The following is an 18,902-nucleotide window of genomic DNA, read 5'->3' as shown; positions in this document are numbered from 1 at the left end:
TGAACATGAAATCCCATCTCATGTGCTTTCAATCCAGACCCAGAGAAACCCACAACTGACCCCCAGACCCCCACACTTCCCTATCAAGGCATTATAGAAATCCCCAAAGACTGCACATGAATTACATCTGGCACACCCAAGGCACAGGAGAGAGTTTAATTAAATAAGTTTATTGTCTAACGCTTACATTTGTTACATCGCCGCTGTAAAGTGCGACAAATTTTCAGCAGGAACTCCCCGTTCCCCCTTTCCCCTCCTATGAACTGCTGCAGGAACCAGGCCTCGTTCTTTAGACTCACAAAAGCGAAGTAGTGGACATGAAGTTTCAGTGGCACAGTTTTCACAAGTACATGGTTGAACAGAACTGCTGGCAGGGCTGGGCAGAGCCCTGGGCACAGCAGATCCCCCAGGCAGAGCCAGCTCACAGGTGAGATCAGTATCAGCCAGGAAATGTTTGCTTGCCACCCTCAGAGCTCAGAGCAAGGTGCCTGGGTGGAGGCACAGCAAAGGAATAAGGAGTGCTGAGTTCAGTAGTGGGGAAATGCAGTTTAAAAAAGTATAAAAAATTAATGTAAAATACAGATACAAATAAATTTTGTCAGGAATACTGGCACGTGGCAATCTGAACTCAGGGGTTTGTTTCTTTCTATTAGGGACAGGGGAATTAATTTAACACTTTACTGCTCTGTGCAAAGACTTTTACCGGCTCTCAAACTGATACATTTCACAATCTCACTGTAGTGTCTGAACAGCAAGGTAGATGAATTGTTTCCAGCATTACAGGCAACACTAGATAATACTTAAACAAGATAATGTAAACTTTATTCTTAAGGCAGCTGGTACTAATGCTGCACACAGGCATTGCTCAATGCCCATTACAGTAATGGGACACATAGCACTTGAAAACAAGTAAAAAGAAAAGAGCATTATTGGACTAAATGATGCATGTTGTCAAAATACCTTCCCTTTCACACAAACCATGAAATATTTGGACATCTAGAAAAATAATGCACCTACTCCTCCAACTTCAGCCTGTTCTTTTACAAATATTTCAAAATACTGATAAATAATAGTGACTGCAAGCAGAATGCCAGTGCCAGAGCCAATGGCTCCTAGAAAGTCAGCCAGTACTGAGAGGGCACCGATGCACAAACCACCAAATGCAGCTGCTGTAGGGATGTATCTGTAAGAAAGGAAAAAACAGGGAAGAAGAAAGTAATAACCAAGGTATCTTTCTTTGACAAACATGGAAGAGATGTTTATAAACATCTCAAAATCCCTCATTATGTCACTTTAAAAAAAAAAAAAAAGACAGTACAGGTTAATCTCTAATCTGCTGCTGTAACTTATTTTGCATAACTAAGAAAGGCAACAGCTGAATGGGAAGAATCTTCCTTTCTGCAGTGGAAACAGGTATCAGATTTTTCCAACAATCCCTGCTCTAGCTGACACTTCCCCAGCACTCCTCACCGCCCAGCTGGAAGTCAGCACTTCCTTACCTGTTAAGCTCATGAACCATGGATGTATCCCTGTGGCCTCTCATCACCATTTGCTGTTCTTTGAGTTGCTTGGCAACCTGCAGAAAACATTATTTATGAAACTGCTGCAGTGTTTCACAGTCACTTGATGTTTTCTGGGATAAACTGATCAGTCAGTAGCTGGGGTCAGTTCTAAATCAAAAGCACTGTTTGAAAAGCATTAAGGTAGAACACCTACATCTTTTGCTGATGAGCCAGACACCTCGATCCAAGTCTTGGAGAAGAATGCACAGGATCCCAACATAAATATTATATAAACTATTACATGGACAGGATCCTCAAATATTGCACCCATGGATTCTGGAGGAGACAAGTAGTAGCACAGGCCACCAACAGGGTAAGAGCGAGCAGGGCCACCTCCACTGACATCCTGAGAGGGGAAGAAAAAGGCAAGAAATTATTTTTCACAGACTTTTCACATTTGTATGCTGCATTAATAGAGGAATTCGCCTTTGATGTTTGAAACAGCTTTTATACACAAATGTTACAAAGTAAGTATTCCAGCTGGTTAAATACCAAGGAGTCACATCAAAGTAAAAATGCAATAATTCTAAAATGTGATCAAATACTCACTGCCCACTGTCCCAGTAAGTTCACCAAGAAGTTGCCACTGAAACGAACAGACAACATCTGGGAAATGACATAGAGGTTTGACACCAGGGCAGACTGCAGGATGATGGGAATGTTGGAGGTGTAGAACAGCTTGATGGGGTAGCTGCTGTACTGCCCACGGTACCGTGCAGACTTGATGGGCAAATCCACTCTGAACCCCTGTGGAAAGAACACAAACACACCAGGGTTCACCTCTGAGACACAAGGAGCTCCCAAATGCCCCAAAGCTATTCCTGACCAGGCAGCTCTTGCTACATAAACAAGGACAACAAGGCCTGAGATGGTAAAGCCCAAAGGCTTTCTGCCACAGTCTGGATTACAGATTTTAAGGATTTAAAAGTGTTACTGCTTGGTTGTGTTACATTCTTGTCACATAAACATGGTTTCTCATCTGCTAACTGGTACTCCTGTAAAATACATTTTATAGTTTAGGGGTTGATAAAGCCTGTCATGGCTTCCAGCTACCATGAACTAGCCAGCTACCAGCAGGCTCTTGTGTGTAAGCCCAGGCTCTTGTGTGTAAGGCCAGGCTCTTGTGTGTAAGGCCAGGCTCTTGTGTAGTTTTCTGGGGCAGGACCTTTTCTGAGTAGACCCAAGAAAAGCCACATGAACTTGAAAACCTTTTTTTGGGGTTTTTTTTTGGTTGTTTTTTTGCCCTCCCAAAACTCAAACTCAACTACTTAAAAAAAATCTTTAAAATTACATTTTAGCTGCCCTCGTCCCCATTATCTCCACATGGATCCTCCTTTAGTGTCCATTTTAGTAGATACTTAGATTTAAAAGAAACACTAATTAAATGTTTCCAGAAAATTAGGCAAAAACCAATAAACTACACACCCCAAAGAAGCAAAATTCTCCAGCTCTGTTTAAAAGTATTCTTTTCAGTCAATGATGAATATTAAAAATATTATTGGTGTGATGCAACCACTGCAGTACCAGAATCCATTTTATTAAAAATATTTTCATAGTGTGTATGGCATTCAATGGAATTACACACTGAGTGCAACTAGGGCTGGCTGTAGAATTTTACAGCTTTACTGTTACAGAGGTAATTGTTACTGAAATAACAACACTGGAATAGAAAGAGTTCATCACTCAAAGCTAAGGTACTTCAGTTACTCTGGCTTAAACCCTCCCATCTTTTCCCAAAGACTGCAGTGTCCAGGGTGCACCTCCCCTGTGCAGAGCAGCTGTGGGGAGTTTTACCTGGAAATAGATGACTACAGCAAACACAAACACTGTAGCAATCAGGTTCATGAGGTTGGGCAGGTTCTGTCGGTAAAACGCCTCCCGCAGAGCCCGGACCTTGTCAGTTCGTGTGGCCAGGAGATGGAACAATGCAATCACAGCACCCTCAAACTCTGTTCCTGCATGAGGCAAGAAAGGAAAGAAAGGTTAATCTCCAAATTAAAAACACTGAAGTACCTTTATGTACTTAATTAAAACAATTAAGTACCTTTATTTTTGAAATTTTATGTATGAAACACAAAAAATGTGATACAATAGGACACGGATCCTGTCATAACAAATATGTCACAACATAGGACTCTTTTAGGTTATGGAATGTAGAATGATCTAAAAAACCATTATTCTTGGTTAGAAAAACAAAACAAAATGAAACAAAATCATCAAAGTCACACACTTGAAAGAATACTCTCCTCCCTTCTTTTCTGGGAGTAGGAGGATGTTCAGAAGGAAGAAATAATAAACAAGGTGAAAAACAGCTTTTAGAACTACAAAAACAGAACTACTAAAAACATGGTTCAGGATTTCAAATGAATGCAGTAAATGAGTTAATTTCCTGATGCTGTATCTTAAGGTGCTATTTCAGGGGTCTCAGGACAATCAGATATTGACAGTGGAATGAAGAGAATGCAGCCTCTGAAGAATCAAACCAGCTTAAAGTAATTCAGAGGCACCAACTACAAAAGCATCCTACAGCCACAAACATCAGCTGGATCACAAACAACTCCTCTGAGTGTACAGCACTTCCTCTCTTCTCTATTTCCATGGACTAAGTGATGCTAAAACAACATGACTTCGGTGTGGAAACCCAAAAATTTTCCTTCAAGGGGCCTGAAGTCCCATCTCAACTACTGCACTTCGAATCAGCAAAGGCAAACTTGTATTAATCTCCATGTAAATTAGACATTTTCATCTTCAATGTTAATTGGACAACTGACTTCAGAAGCCCATCACCACACATTAGAACTTTTTTAAAATGTCATCCAATAAAAATCTGATAGTTTATGTGTAGTACACACCCACTGAAACATGACTGTTTCATGAAACAGCACACATACCTCTGCCAGTGTTGATGGTAGTGGGACTGAAAGCTTTCCAGACAATGGTTTCACAGATGTTGGTAGCAATAAACAGGGAAATACCAGACCCCAATCCATAACCCTTCTGTAGCAACTCATCTAGCAGCAACACAATCAAACCAGCCACAAACAGCTGTGAGAAAAGAAACAAAACTGAGCAGAAACAAGAATAAATCAAGTCAAGAGTTGTGTATTAATTCCCTGCTTCAGTATTTTCATAATCTTGGAAACTGATTATTAAGTCTTTCATCTAAATGTCATTCATGCACTGTTTCTGACCCCTCATGTACCAATGCCTGCACATCTCACCTGGCAATGACCTCTGTGCCTTTTTTCAAGGCAGAAACAGCAAACAGATTACTCAGTAATAACTTTTTTTCTAAAAAAATAGTTAAAGTTTGGGCATTTACTGTTCTGTTCTACAGGAGAATGTCTCAAAGCTGCAGCTCTGCCATTTAGTGAGAATTCCTCCACAGCACTGAAGAGCAGCTACTGGAATTCCTGTATTTTTTATAGCCACCAATTCCTGTATTTTCAATTAAGCACCACTCCTACCTGAAATACTTTTGATATTAACTATCAGCATTCTCCTCCTTAATGGAATATTTAGAATTTCTCATATATTATTTTCTCATATCTCTAACAGACACAAATAATGATGCTTTGCAGCATTAAAAATAAATAAACTGAAGTCACCCAGACGCAGAAAGATTTTTCCTTCCAGCTATACTGTCTCTAACCAGTCTCAGTTACACACAAAATAGCTCTTTACAAACCTGAATTATAATAAGAAGACAAATTCCAGCACCCATTTCAGCAGGATCTCCATACATTCCAGTCATAACATACACAATGGCTTGCCCAATGGTAATAATCATCCCAAATACTAAAACAGAGAGAAAGCAAATCCTTTAAAACAATCTGAAGTCACCCACCAAAGAAATCTCATATCTATTATCACTTAGGCAGGCTGCTGTCCCAAGACTAAAAATACACTCAGTAATTTCAATTGGAACAGTGCTTACATTTCTGAGCTCCATTGAACAAGGCTCTGTCTTTTGGAGTATCACCAACTTCAATGATCTTTGCTCCTGCCAGCAGCTGCATGATCAAACCTGATGTCACAATGGGTGAGATACCCAGTTCCATCAAAGTACCTAGAAAAGAAGAAAAATGAAAACAACTGCCATTCCAGCACCTCTCCTAAAGCATTATGTCTCTTCAAAGGTTCCTGACCTCTAAAAAGTATTTCTAATAATGTTTCCAATATGTATATTCCTCTACAGGTATGACAAAGCAAACACAGTTATGGCCTCACAAAGGCTGCTGTGTTAGAACCTGTAATTTTGAAGGCAGCATGGAAAACCCATGTAGCTTTTAATTACAAATATTTTTGTGGAATTATGCTAACACTGAAGGCCAATGCACGCTGAAGCTCAGCTTTGTTGGCACATCCTCAAGGAACCTTTCCCTGGACAGCATCTTGTCCCTGGTTGTTTGCTCTGTCAGTGCTTCTATGTCACATTTTCCAACAGTTTAATTTTGCAGACCTCAAAAATATGCTGCAGATCCACATTTTCTAAGAACACTGTCCTTTGAATCACTGGCTCCAGTTGAGAGTTTAGGATTAGTTCTCAACAAAAGAAAAAGCATCATTAAGCTGCTATTAACTCTGCCAACTCACTGACACTGAGCCACTGAGGTATCAACTCCCAAATGTATCCAATTCAAAGAGGGAAAGCATTAAATTAATTATTATAATTTGGTTCTTTCATACTTGTATCCTGGAGTTTCCATGTAAAATATTACATCACCTGTCATGGAAATCTCTACTCCTCCAGCAGCCAGAAAATTAGGATGTCAAAAACTTTAGGATTCACCTCACATCCTCCAATGACTTCTAGTCAGTTGACTGAAGTGAAAACTAACTTTCCCACTCTTGTTTTTTATTGCTTTCAATCTCTCTAGCCTTTTTCTTGGCCACTGTTACAATTCTGTTTGGGTAGTGGACGGCATATTTAGTATCATACACTGCTAGGGACACATCAAATTCTGCAAATTCTGCAGGAGAACCTGAAGTAGAGAACTTCTTTACCTTACTCTCCTCACTGGTAACAAAATTTGCTATTCCTAAGTAAGCAGTACCTTCACATTAGGGGGCTCCAGTGATTTTCTTCCTTCCAGCCAATTTTCCAAGCTACAGATGAGATCAGTGTCCTCATTTAGAGTCAGGCATGACTGGTTACCCATCTTAAGTTTCAGACTTCTAGCATTAGTTTGAATCTTATACATTTGGTTGTGTTCCACTTTACTCTTCCTAGATGTGTTAGTTTAATTTTGCTAAAGTTTATGCCTAATCATCTCTGCCTTCAGCTTTCCTACCTAGAAAACTACTCACCCATAACACTGCCAAACTATTATGAAGTGTAACTGACTTGCACAGGTGAGGCATTTCCTAATCAACACCCTCCCACTGCACATCAGTGCAGTTCCTAACTGGAAAGTCAGAAGATTCCCTGTCTCATATATTAGCTAGAGAGAGACAGCTCTAAAATCCTGAGTGGAATCATCCCAAAACTTGTGAATCAATATTAATCTCATCTGCATCTCAAAGAAATCCCATTCCCAACATGAAGCACTGCTCAAGTACCAATTCTGATTCCATCTGTGTTAAGAACTTGACAAAGTGTTCCAACCTGACATCTGGGTGCTGTGGAATTTACCAGCCAAGTGTTTTCCTCCTGGGCTGTTTATCCCAAGAGAAAACAGAGAAAGGAGTGAGCACCAACCTCTGTTTGATGCAAGAATGACTCTCATCCAATAGAAGGGGTCTGCAGAATCTGATGACATGATTCCAAACAAAGGGATCTGCCAAAGTGCACAACAGCATTAACCAGATACACACAATTAGCAGGCATTCATACAAAATCTTAACATGTAATCATTCAACTGTTACATTGTTTAATTTTTTTTTTAATTAAACCAGAAGTATTGACACCATTTATTTTAATCCTCCAACTGGGGCATAACTCAGAGGACTAAACTAAGACCCTTCCACAGGAAACAGCAGAAACCCTTAAAAAGAAGTTTAAATATGTTTTGAAATATCCCACATGGAACTATCAATACTAAACATGTTCACACAAAACTTACAATATTCTGTATGTCAATATTGAGGGATTTTGACCTCTTTAAAACTCTTTCTAATCACCAAAACAGTAGAATAACAATCCAGGCAATCTTAGGGATCAATTTCTGAAAACTCTAGTCTGAACCATCTGTTTTCCTTATTCAACTACTATGATCTCTAACACAGATGAAAATTCTAATTATGCATACATCCAGCTGCCTGCAAACCCAAAAACCTACATGTTCTTCTAGCTCTAGTATCATTCCCACTTCCTCCTTCCAAAAAAACAGATAGGTACAAGAGCTGTGTTTTAGCCTTTAAACAGTCCTTCAGAGCTGAAAACAAAAACTATTAAACTGCTGCTCTGCAGTCTGGAATGGCTGCATTAATAAACATAAGCTAAAAACCCAATTCTGAAATGTACAGTTTGTTTTGATTCTTCCAAGACATAGATCTGTAAGTCCCTAAAAATGTATAACAAGTAATGCATGGATTCTCATTTTCTTCATTATCCAGGTTTTAAAAAAAACTTTTTTGAAGAACAACAAAAAAAGCCTCCACTCTTTACAAGCCAAGCACAGGTTTTAGGAATGGCTACAACTAATAAAGATCACATAAATGTTTACAAAGACAGGCACTTTGAAAGGGCTTTAGCTCACAACTTTACCAAGATATTCACAAAAAACAAGTTCTACATGTCAACTTCAAACCCTTCACAAAAACATTTTCCTGCAATCTTTACAATCCATCAGCTTGTTGAAGAGAAATTTGCTAAAAAGTCACTTTGATTTAGTTTTCACCCTTGTGAATGCTAAAATTTAAATGTAGCTATGAACAAGGGGTAAACAATGCATTGAATTGCTTGGCTTGTTTATGCTGCTCAGTAAATAATTACCTTGGCTGTTTACCCTGCAGCCACTACCATCATTTGATAGGACCTTTGTAACAAGAAAAAAACATCATGTATTTCTGACTAAATATAAAGCTTTAGTTTCTAAAAACATCTATGATCAACACTACAGACTATTTCAGAGAACCAGGTTTTTTGAACTGAACTTTAAATACTTTAACACGAAAACAAAAGCTGAAACTGGTAGGTCAACATGAAACAAGAACATCTCATGCTTTCAGGGTATTTTTATGAACAGCACACACATTTTCTGACCACAGATGATATCAATACCTACCTGGCAGCACACTAAGAAAATGAAGAGGGTGATGGCTGTCCATAGTACCTTCTCTCTGAACTGGATCTGCAGGACAGAGTGGAGACACAAACATGTTCATGTAGGCAGAACTTCCACTGCACTCTCACAACAATACTGAATGCTGTTATCACTCAGAATTCAATGGAAAGATATCAAACCAGAAAGCATCACTCCTCATTGGAATGTATTTTTAATATGATTTCAGATTTTAGAGAGAGGGACAAAGGTAACTTATGTGGGACTGGCAGACATTCAGTCACTAGAATATATTTCATCTACAGTATTCTAATACATTTACAGAAGAGCAACAGCATGGCTGAAATCATGGACTTACCAGAGCAAACATGAAAGATTAATGCAAAAAACTTATCTTCAGTACTGAGTGCTCTAGGCTCCAACAGAAGTTTTGTAAGGCTGGAAATTCTTAAACTAAAGCACTATGAAGTTTTTAGAGGGATTGAACTGTTGGGAAAACATGTGATTAAAACCAGAAGAACCATGAGTTTTTGACAGTAATTTAAAATATTTAGAATTAAGTTCTTCAAAGGGTGTTAGAAGAAGCTTTAAATTCATCATTATGTTCATGGACACACACCACAAAATGATTTTTAAATATTCCTTGTTTTCCTCCATTTTTTTTAATTGATGTAGGTTATACATTACTTTAAAAAGAATGCCAGGCCAATGATCACGAGTGATTAATTCATTGAGGAGAATCTCAGAGTCACAACATTTGAGGTGCCTGTAATTAGTGCCAGGTGCAAGAAGAGAAGAATCACAAGATTTAGGTTTGAGTCAGAGGATTACTCAAAGCATGAGACAGACAGAAATGCTCTTGAGAGCAGAGAGGGCTGGGGTGCAGGGTTATGTTCAGGTTCCCACCTCTCCTCCAGGACTGCAAACCTGAGGGTTAAATGTGCTCACTGCAGACAAGTGTGAGCAGCTACAAAACATGACATGAACAACACCTAAGAGAGATCCAGCAGAAATGGTTGGGGCTCTCTGCCTCCAACCACTGAATCTGCCTGTGAAGTCACAAGAGAAAGGATTAGTGCCTGGTTTAATAGGTACAGAACACCCACAAATGAGAAACTACAAACCAGTGCAGCAGCAGAACAGGTCCTCAAGCAAAGAAAACCCAGAATGCAGTCTACATCTTTATGAGTGAAACCATGCACTTAGAAGCAAAATAATTCAGGTAATTTAATTTATTTCCTGCTACTGCCTCACTCTTAAAAGAGGACAGATGCTAAAAATACTTACAGCAGAGAGTTACAAAAAGAAAAATAGTGACAGCAGCAAATAAATCTAAACAATACCTTGTGTTAGACTATGCAGTGCTGACCCATTTTACCAGGTCTGAACTCCACAATTCAGACTTTAAGCACAGACTTCTAGAACCAAAAATGCTCAGCCAAATTATCTCTACAGCCTTACAGTTAAACTTGGCTTCAGAGGCATCAGTGAAGGTCTAGAACTGCTCTGGTTCTCTCTAACTGTGGTGAATATGAGCATTAGAGGAATTCTGCATCACCCAAATCACAGTTATTCACAAGGAAAACAGTCTCTATGAGTCAAGATGACAAAAAAGCAAAAGGAGTCATCCAAACCCATATGTCAGGAATGGCAAAATACAGTGTGATACCAAAATATTCCAGCCACAAATGCTAACAAGCACAGGGACAGTAAATTTCACCATCTGATCTGATTCAATTGGACATTTTCTTCCTCTGACATTTTTCTTAAATGAAGGGGCTTGAGCATTATTATCCTGGTGCTCTGAACAGTGTGTTCTACTTAAAAAATCTGTGCATGAGGGAAACACAAGCCCATTCTACTAACTACAAAAGTAGCAACCACTTTTGCTAATCAAGTTGGCCAAAACACGAAAGCAACACTCCCTAGAGACAGAAGAAACCACATTCCTCATCAACAACAACAGCAAAATGATTCAGTGAGAGCCCAACTGAATCAAAACATCATCTTCATTTAACAATCAATATGTGCTTAATGAAAATTAATTTATTTTTCTATTTATCTGAATTTCTTGTCCTGGCCTTAAACCAATCCGCTGAAACCATTACTGGTCATGTCTGCCTGTGACAGCTTGCTAGAAAACAATAAATTACAGAGAATAGAGTTACATGGAATGACCTAAATCTGTTGATAAACTACACAGAATCAAGGAACATGACAGAAAATGGTCAAAGGGCTCTTCAGCCTAGGAAAGATGTTCCCAATTACATTTTCACTTTAAATTTGTACAAAGCTGGCAACTGGCAGCCATTGTCTAGACAGTGACCAAAATAGCAGTAAAGACAAAGTGACCCAAATAGACAGGACAGGAATCTTGGCACCTCTCTGGGCATCCTTCATCTGATGATGGGCAACAAGGAGACATCAAACCCCTCATCCTCTCTGGCAAATACCATCAGCCACTGAGCTTTACAGAAACATCAGTACCTGGAGGTTTGTGTCAGCTTTCTCTTCTCACTCATCTCAGAAAACAAAACTGAGAGGGCTGTAACCAACCAATCATAGATGTGCCATAAATCAGCACCAGAAGATTGCACCATGGCTCTCCACTGCAGAAACAAAGATGGGCACCTGCCAACGAGATCTGGTACATCCAAGCCAGGCCACTTTGTCTGGCCTAAATAATTTGTTTAGAAACCTGTCCCAAAGCTGAAGAGTGCTGGAAAGCAACTAGATGGAGCAAGAGCCAGGGGGTAAATCCCAGTCTTTTGAAAAAATCTATTCCAGAGGGCCATAATCATAATTTTTTACTGTATTTTCTTCATTCAACTGAGCAGGCTCAGCTATGGTGACTGGCACAAACACCTCTATATCCAGGTCTAACCTTGGGGAACCTCTCATTAACCAAAGAGGATTCTCTGAGATGGTGCCATGTTCCCAGTTAAGCTTTCCCTTTTAAGAATATAAAACCCAACATGTAGCTCTTAAGGAATTTTCATGGAAGTCATGTCAATAGCCATGACAAGTCAATTTGTTATTTTAATTAAGATTGTCACGTGGGCAATATGTGCTCGCTTGAGTTTTGAAAGCAAAAATGGTGTTTGGTTGGAGGGTTTTTTGGACAGGGCAGGTCTCTTTCTGATCTATAAAAATTACCTATTTTTAATCTAGAAAATGTGCCAAGAATGGAGGAGGAGCAGTTTCAAATGGGAGGAGTTTCAAGAGCTAGAGAATGAGAGAGATCAGCTGTAAATGAACTGAGTTCACTGACTTCAGATCAAAGAGAAATGTCACATCCAGAAGGTGAACAGGGCAATTACCTGAACTGTACCACAGATCACTCTCCCACCTCAGCAAGGTCAATCACAGCTATGGCTGTAGGAAATACTTTTTGAAAGGGGAGAATTAAATTTGTGCTTCCTGATCTACAGAACAATCCTTTTCCAAGTAATATACAAGCCAGCTCAAAGCCAACAGGAAAACAAAGCTTGAAGATTGTGTCCTAATATGTTAAAATAGATCACATGGACCTGAAACTAAATAAACTCAGTCTAGAATTGAGATTTTTTTTTTAATGAGTTAGCATCATTACCATAGGGAACAACTTACCAGAAGGGTGCTCAGAATTCATCATCACAGTAATGTTTTACCTTAATATGTGTCCCCCCCTGTTCCAAAGAATATGTTCTACTTTAGGGCCTTCTGTCTGTATTTATATTGGAGCCTGGACTAGAATATCACAATATTCCCTCCCCTGTGAACTATAAAAGTAAGAACATAATGTGGCACTCACTTTTCTTTCCGGTTTCTGGATTTCAGGTAACACTGCACAGAATGGCTTAATGACTTCTAAAAATTTTACTGTTCCAGAAAAACAAACACACACACAAAAGAAGACAGAAAAATATATTAATGAACACTTATTAACTTCACAGAACTTTATTTAGCTTCCAAAACTGTCTGAAAACTAATACCCTCTTCTTAAAACAGCTGAAAACAGGGCAAAAATGTGAAATAGAATTCTTGTTCTAACCAGATTTGGCCCATTCTTTTTCCACAGCTGGAATAATTTTAGAGAATTGGTGCTGTATGTATCACCAGAAGTGAACTGAATTGTATTCCATCTAAAAATAAATGACCTAGTATCACTCTGTGCTAGTTAAACACAGAAAGAGACTGACATCAAAAGGTATCCATGCAGAGATTAGAATCTTGGGTTTATTCAAGTATTTAGCTGAAAAAATAGTTAATCATTAAAAAATGTTTACAAATTGTAATTTAATGAGTGCAACACTTATTCTGATTGGAACTTTAGGGGATTTTATTTAGTTTTAATCCATCTCTCTTCACAGTTTCCCCTTTAGAAACACAGAAAAGCTCAACAGTTTGAGCTCTTTTACTGGGCAAAAAATGTAGTCAATTTAGGGGCAGAAAAAATCAAAGCGTATGTGCTTGGTAGGGAATTTGCCTTCAAAACTTGAACATTATTTCCAGCCCCAAAACACTGGGGCAGACAAAAACCCACCATTGGATCCTTTTCAAAGAGGATGCATTTATTACACTGCAGAAGGCATTTATTACACTGTAAGTAACATTTTGGCTGTAGGGCCATGCTTACATGTACACTGATGTGACACATGTCTCCTCTATGTATCCCAAGCCCTCACACAGCTGCTTGGAACGTGCACTCAGCCCACAGAGGCTGGCACAGCTCCATCAGAGCATCATGGAATGGGTCAGGCTGGAAGGGAGCACAGGGCTCAGCTGCTCCAGCCTCCCTGCTCAGGCAGGGCCATCCCAGGGCACAGGGATGTGCCCAGACCCTTCTGGAATATCTCCAGTGAGGGAGACTCCACAGCCTCTCTGGGCAACCTGCTCCAGTGCTCGGTCACTGCTCAGGACAGAAATTCCTCCTCATGTTCAGGTGGAGCTTCCTGGGCATCAATTTGTGCCCTTTGCCTCTTGTCTTACTGGGTGGCATCACTGAGCAGAGCCTGATCCATCCTTTGACACCCGCCCTTTAGACACTTATACACACATATTTATATGTACATAGGGTATATATGCTCCATACGTGTATATAGTGCATATATAGATATATATATACAGAGTAGGGCTAGAGTGGAACACGTCACCCCAGCACGAAGCAGCGCCCGGCCTCACGCCGTGCCCGGCAGCACCGACCCTGTGCGGGGAGCGGCTGCTCGGCACCGCCGGCCCTGCCTGCGGCGGCAGCCGGAGCACGGGGCGGCATCACCGGCCACGTCCTCCCCGCGCTGCCCGGGGCCGCTGTTCCCCGCCCCGGGTCCCGGCCCGCTCCCTCCCGGCTCCGTCCGCACTCACTGCCCATGGCGGTGGCGGCCCGGCCGCGGTCCCGGCGCTGTCACCGTCGCTGTCGCCGCCGTCACGTGACGCGCGCTGCGGACGGGCCGTCCCTCCCTCCCCGCCCGGGGGGGACACGGCGGTACCGCCCTCACGGAGCGCCCCCCGCGCCCTTCCCCAGGCGAGGGCAGCCGCAGCGGCGGGACGGGCGCAGAGCGGGGGCCGCCGCGGCGGGATCAGGCTGAGGCCGGGCAGCCGCGACGGCGAAGGACCGACCGCGCTCCCGGAGTGCTCCGCGCGGCGCGGGGGGCGGGCACGGCCCCTCAGGCACGGCTCGGCCCCGCCGGGCGCGGGAAGCCGCCCGGCCCTCACTCGCTCAGCGTGAGGGGCTGTGGTGTGTCTGTGGTGCTGGTACAGCGGTACCAGGTTGTGAAAAATGAGTATTTTATGCTTGGCTTTTCGCAAATGTCAAGACCCAGGACATCCCTCTGGCTGTGCTGAGCAGCCAAGACCCCTGCCATAGGTCTCAGAGACCCTGACACAGAGCCCAAGATGCCCCTCTGGTTTTGATTGTGACCCGTGGAGCAAGTTACGAGCCTTAGATGAAGATCTGCAAGCCATGACAAATTAAGTAGAACGATAGTGAATTTATCACAAGGTGAAAAAGTAGATTTTGGGGTTTTTAGAATGGGGATTCAGGGGGACAAGACAGAGGAATCTGGGCATGTCCAGCCTTTCTCCTTCTTCTTGGCCTCCATCTTCTGGGTGATACTGGCACTTACAGATTGGTTTAGAGTAGAAGCTCACTGTCCAACATAGGTGATAGGTGTTGGAAAGTAATTGTTACCATTGTATACGTAGTTTTTAGTATAAAGACATAACACTGGCCCGGGGGCAGGCAGAGTGCCTGGAACTGTCCTGCTGGACGGACCTTGGCAGGGCAGGAGAAAATTTTTTATAGATAAGATAAAATAAACAACCTTGAGACCAAGAAATTAAGAGCTCTGACTCCTTCTTCAAGCACCGGGCTGGGAAAAGAGACTTTCTGACTTTTCTTGGGGTCACTCTGACAAGCTAGTGTCCCGACAGCAAATACTAAATGAATATTATATGTGTTGTGTTAGAAAGTAATGCTGTATTAATTCTCTTAAGTAGTGTGTTAAATATAGTTTTAGGTTATAACAAAATGTTAAAATAGAAACTATGTTATGAGGATACGTTTTTAAGAGAGGACTTGCACTGAGATAGCAGCCACAGGACACCTGAATCTTTCAGAGAAAAATAATTTATTGCTCTCTTATCAGAAGAAACGAACTTCTTCCTGCCTCGAAGGCACTGGTAGGATTCAGAGGAAGAAGCTGACGATTACCAGACAGAATCCTGTGTTTGAATGGAATTTATGCATCATGTATGAAGTGTATGAATATGCAACAGGCTGTTGTTTTTAAGGGTTAATCCTTTGTGTCCTTTTTTGGGCTCATGCTGCCCAGAAAAAGGTACCTGGACCATCCATAACTCTTTGTCTTTATTGTCTTGTATTGTCCTAATTCAAATTGTCCAAATTATTATTACTCTAATTGTATTCATATTTTTATAACCATTTTATTACTATTAAACTTTTAAAATTAAAAAAAAAACCCCAAGTGATTGGCGTTTTTCATACAGGTGGAAAGCACAGGCTGAGCAGTTTGGTACCAAAGTGTTTGGCTAACAGCCCAATCCACCCGTATTGAGAGAGGGATGTGATAATTTCACGGGGTGAAAGGACATTGGGATGTTGGAGAAAGTCCAGAGGGAAACAGAGCTGGGAAAGGGTCTGAAGCACAAGTCCCATGAGGAGCAGCTGAGGGAGTTGGGATTGTTCATCCTGGAGAAAAGGAGGCCCAGGCCCTACAGCTCCCTGACAGGAGGGTGCAGCCTTGTGCAGGTCGGGCTCTGCTCCTGGCTGACCTGCCACAGGGTGAGAGGACAAGGCCTCAGGGTGCACCAGGGGAGGTTTAGGTTGGGCATTGGTAGGAATTTCTTCACAGAAGGGGTGATTAGACCCTAGATTAGATTAGAATGGGCTGCCCAGGGAGCTGGTGGAGTCACTGTCCTTGTGGGTGTTTAAGGAAAGCCTGGGTGTGGCACTCAGTGCCACGGTCTGGTTGACAAGTTGGTGATCAGTATAGGTTGGACTCAATGGTTTTGAAGGTCTTTTCCAATCTAATTGATTTTGTGATTCTGTGATTCTCTGAAGTAAACCTGAAAACCTATTCCAATACCATCCCACAATCACCAAAACAGGTATAACACCTACAGAGCTCTCAGTTACAACAGCCAGTGGCATATAAAATTAGGATCATCAGAATTTACTGCAAGATTTAGATATGACCATTAAAAACAGTATTTATTCTTTCTGAATGTCTGATCTGATGCACAAGCTTGAATTCTTCCTGTATTAGGCTAAGTTACCAAAAGAGAACACAAAGTGTGTGAAGCATTAGAACTCCTACAAAACTTTGAATCTATATTTTGGATTGCACCCTGCATTCCCTAAGAAATCCTCTTAACTAAGACCTTGCTACAATACCTAAACAACTTTGTTCAATAGCTTCCCTTATCCGAAATCACTTAGAAAAGTTTTTTCTCCCAGTTTTATATACTCATAACTTATCAAATACTAATGAGTAGCTCTATAGCAATTACTTTCACCTAAAGTTCTTGTACAGTCTGACAAATGTCCATGATTAACATGCCTGGTAGTGTACTTGTAGATCATAATCTCCAAAGAATAGCTGGGTTAGTAGCAAAGCTTCAGGAAGTTTCTTGTGATCACCCTTCATTCAGATTTTTCGCCATACTTACTTGAGAAGTTTATTAAATTACAGATTTTGTTAGCAAACCCTCCTGTCTCTAAGTCACTGGACACTATGGTGATTGATAAAAGGTCCAGGAGGTTTCTTCAGTCCATACTGACACAGATACACCACTTCAGGTGTGCTGAACAAATGTTTCTATTTCACCTTCTTCACTGACGGAAGCAAAAAAACAAACATGCAGTATTGTTTTCATTGCTTATTCAAAATACCACTGTGTTCAGAACTTTTCACCTTCAAAGTTCAGACTGTATTTTTTAAATCTAAATTCACATCACTGGTACTAAAATACTTGTTTTAATGCATTCCTGGTGTGTTTTCTTTCTGAGAGCTTTTGCTGCCTTTAATGAACGGCTCAACCTAAAAGCTCATTCCTCCATATCTTTGTTTTTTTCCTTCTAGTCTTGCACTTCTCTCTGAAAATCCTGACACACCACAATAAACAAATGCTGTAACTCTCTCTCTCTCTCTAGTTAGCTCCTTGCTATCTAACAGCAGAGAAAGGCTCACTTCTCCTTGTGTTAATGATCCACAGAATTTCCTGCTCTGTTACCACTCACTCAGCCTGTGTAGCAGCTCAGGCACAGGGTGTGACTCTTGGGGTGTCCTGTGCAGGGCCAGGAGCTGGACTCAGTCCTTGTGGGTCCCTTCTAATCTAATTTCTGCTTCTCTTTTCGCCAAAGCAGAAGCAATCCAGCAGTGTGCAGGATGTCCCAGAGAAGAGCAAGGCACACAGACGGAAAACAGCCTTGTGTGCATCCACAGTTGCTGGGAGAAAGTGTCAGCCCCTCAGTCAGCACAGACTTTGCCTTGCTCCTGGGAGCTGCTATCAGAGCAGTGTTCTGCAGGCAGTGTGTGCCAGCTGACTGAGGAAATGCTCAAGCTCTCCCTTCCTACTCCAGGATCCCTGGGGAACTCCATGGCACACTGATAGGGCTGGGGGCATGGAGCCAAGCAGCACTACAGAAATAGCTTGGTGTCCCACCAGGAGGATCAAACAGGGCCACAACACTTGAGCATCCTTTAGGACAACCAGACCTGCACAGCCTGTGAGAGCACAGTGTGTAACAAGGTCAGGATAGGGCAACGTGAAACTCACAACTGAAAAAAAAACAACTCTGTTCTTCCCTTGTGTGCACTAAAACTGTAGGTTTATGTAATCATCAGTGTGCAGTCAAGGCTGGTGATTGCGCTCTACAACTTCCTTGGCTACAGCTGCAGCCAAAGCAAGGGTACTCTTCAGCCTCCTTTTTCTTGTTATCAGCAGAAATTTAAAGCAGAATATGCCTTGATTAGATAAAGCTGTTCAGGATGTGCAGGAGGTTGTGCAGTTTGCTAAAGCAAAGCAGGATGTGATGTGATGTGATGGATGTGCTGAAGTAGTGATGTGAAACATCACAGAGCAGAGGTAACTTCTGGGTCATATGGAGTTAATGAATGAATATGTCAATTAACTAGGATGAAATACTAAAGCAGGCTTCAGAGATGATTTTGGGAGCTGTCTCCCCACGTGAATGCACACCCTGCCTGTGATCTGCTTTTTCTCACCTACCATGACTTTCCATCTGCAAGTGCTGGGTCTGATTAAACCCCACTTGTTTCTTTTCAGAAATGTCTCAGGCTCACAGTGAGCTTGGATTACTTAAGCATTGTTTCCTTAAGTAACTGAGAAGAGCAACTTCACCCTGAAACCAGGAAAGGAAAAATGCTGGCAGAAATCCTGTGGTGGTGGGAATGTTTCTGTGGGTCAGCCTGGGATGCCTGCCTTCCATTTGGTTTCATTAGTCTCCCACTTAACCCCAATGTTTTGGTCCTTTATCCTTTGTTTCTCAATAAAGACTGATTTCTTTTCCTTCTCCAGATGACAGCTGTGCTGAAACCATTCCTTGGGATTTCTCACCCTCTGGGTGAGAAAAACAGTGGTGCCTGAAGCC

At 41.5% G+C, this 18,902-nt stretch overlaps 1 protein-coding gene across 1 annotated transcript; it reads right to left on the bottom strand.

Annotated features, from left to right (window-relative positions):
• Positions 1-149: 149 nt before the first annotated feature.
• SEC61A2 (SEC61 translocon subunit alpha 2) lies at positions 150-14,376 on the bottom strand. The gene is made up of 12 exons (XM_059472951.1): positions 14,132-14,376; positions 12,582-12,649; positions 8,792-8,857; positions 7,264-7,342; positions 5,500-5,631; positions 5,251-5,360; positions 4,454-4,607; positions 3,357-3,517; positions 2,112-2,309; positions 1,717-1,908; positions 1,500-1,576; positions 150-1,183 (listed from the first exon to the last, which is right to left on the bottom strand). Exons 1-12 carry the CDS (start codon positions 14,136-14,138, stop codon positions 997-999), a joined length of 1,431 nt encoding a protein of 476 aa, XP_059328934.1. The 5' UTR covers positions 14,139-14,376; the 3' UTR covers positions 150-996.
• Between the last annotated feature and the right edge of the window lie 4,526 nt (positions 14,377-18,902).

Source organism: Ammospiza nelsoni, chromosome 5 (genome assembly GCF_027579445.1).
Source record: "Ammospiza nelsoni isolate bAmmNel1 chromosome 5, bAmmNel1.pri, whole genome shotgun sequence".
Taxonomy (NCBI): Eukaryota; Metazoa; Chordata; class Aves; order Passeriformes; family Passerellidae; genus Ammospiza; species Ammospiza nelsoni.
Note: the sequence above shows the minus strand (reverse complement) of the source record. Positions and strands in the feature narration are given on the sequence as shown.

Bases quoted from the DNA above. Each gene is read 5' to 3' on its own strand.
- SEC61A2 (XM_059472951.1), bottom strand. The intron at 7,343-8,791 runs GTAGGTATTGAT...GCACTTTGGCAG, and splicing joins TTTTCTTAGTGTGCTGCCAG to ATCCCTTTGTTTGGAATCAT. The intron at 1,184-1,499 runs GTAAGGAAGTGC...CCTTTCTTACAG, and splicing joins ATGGTTCATGAGCTTAACAG to ATACATCCCTACAGCAGCTG.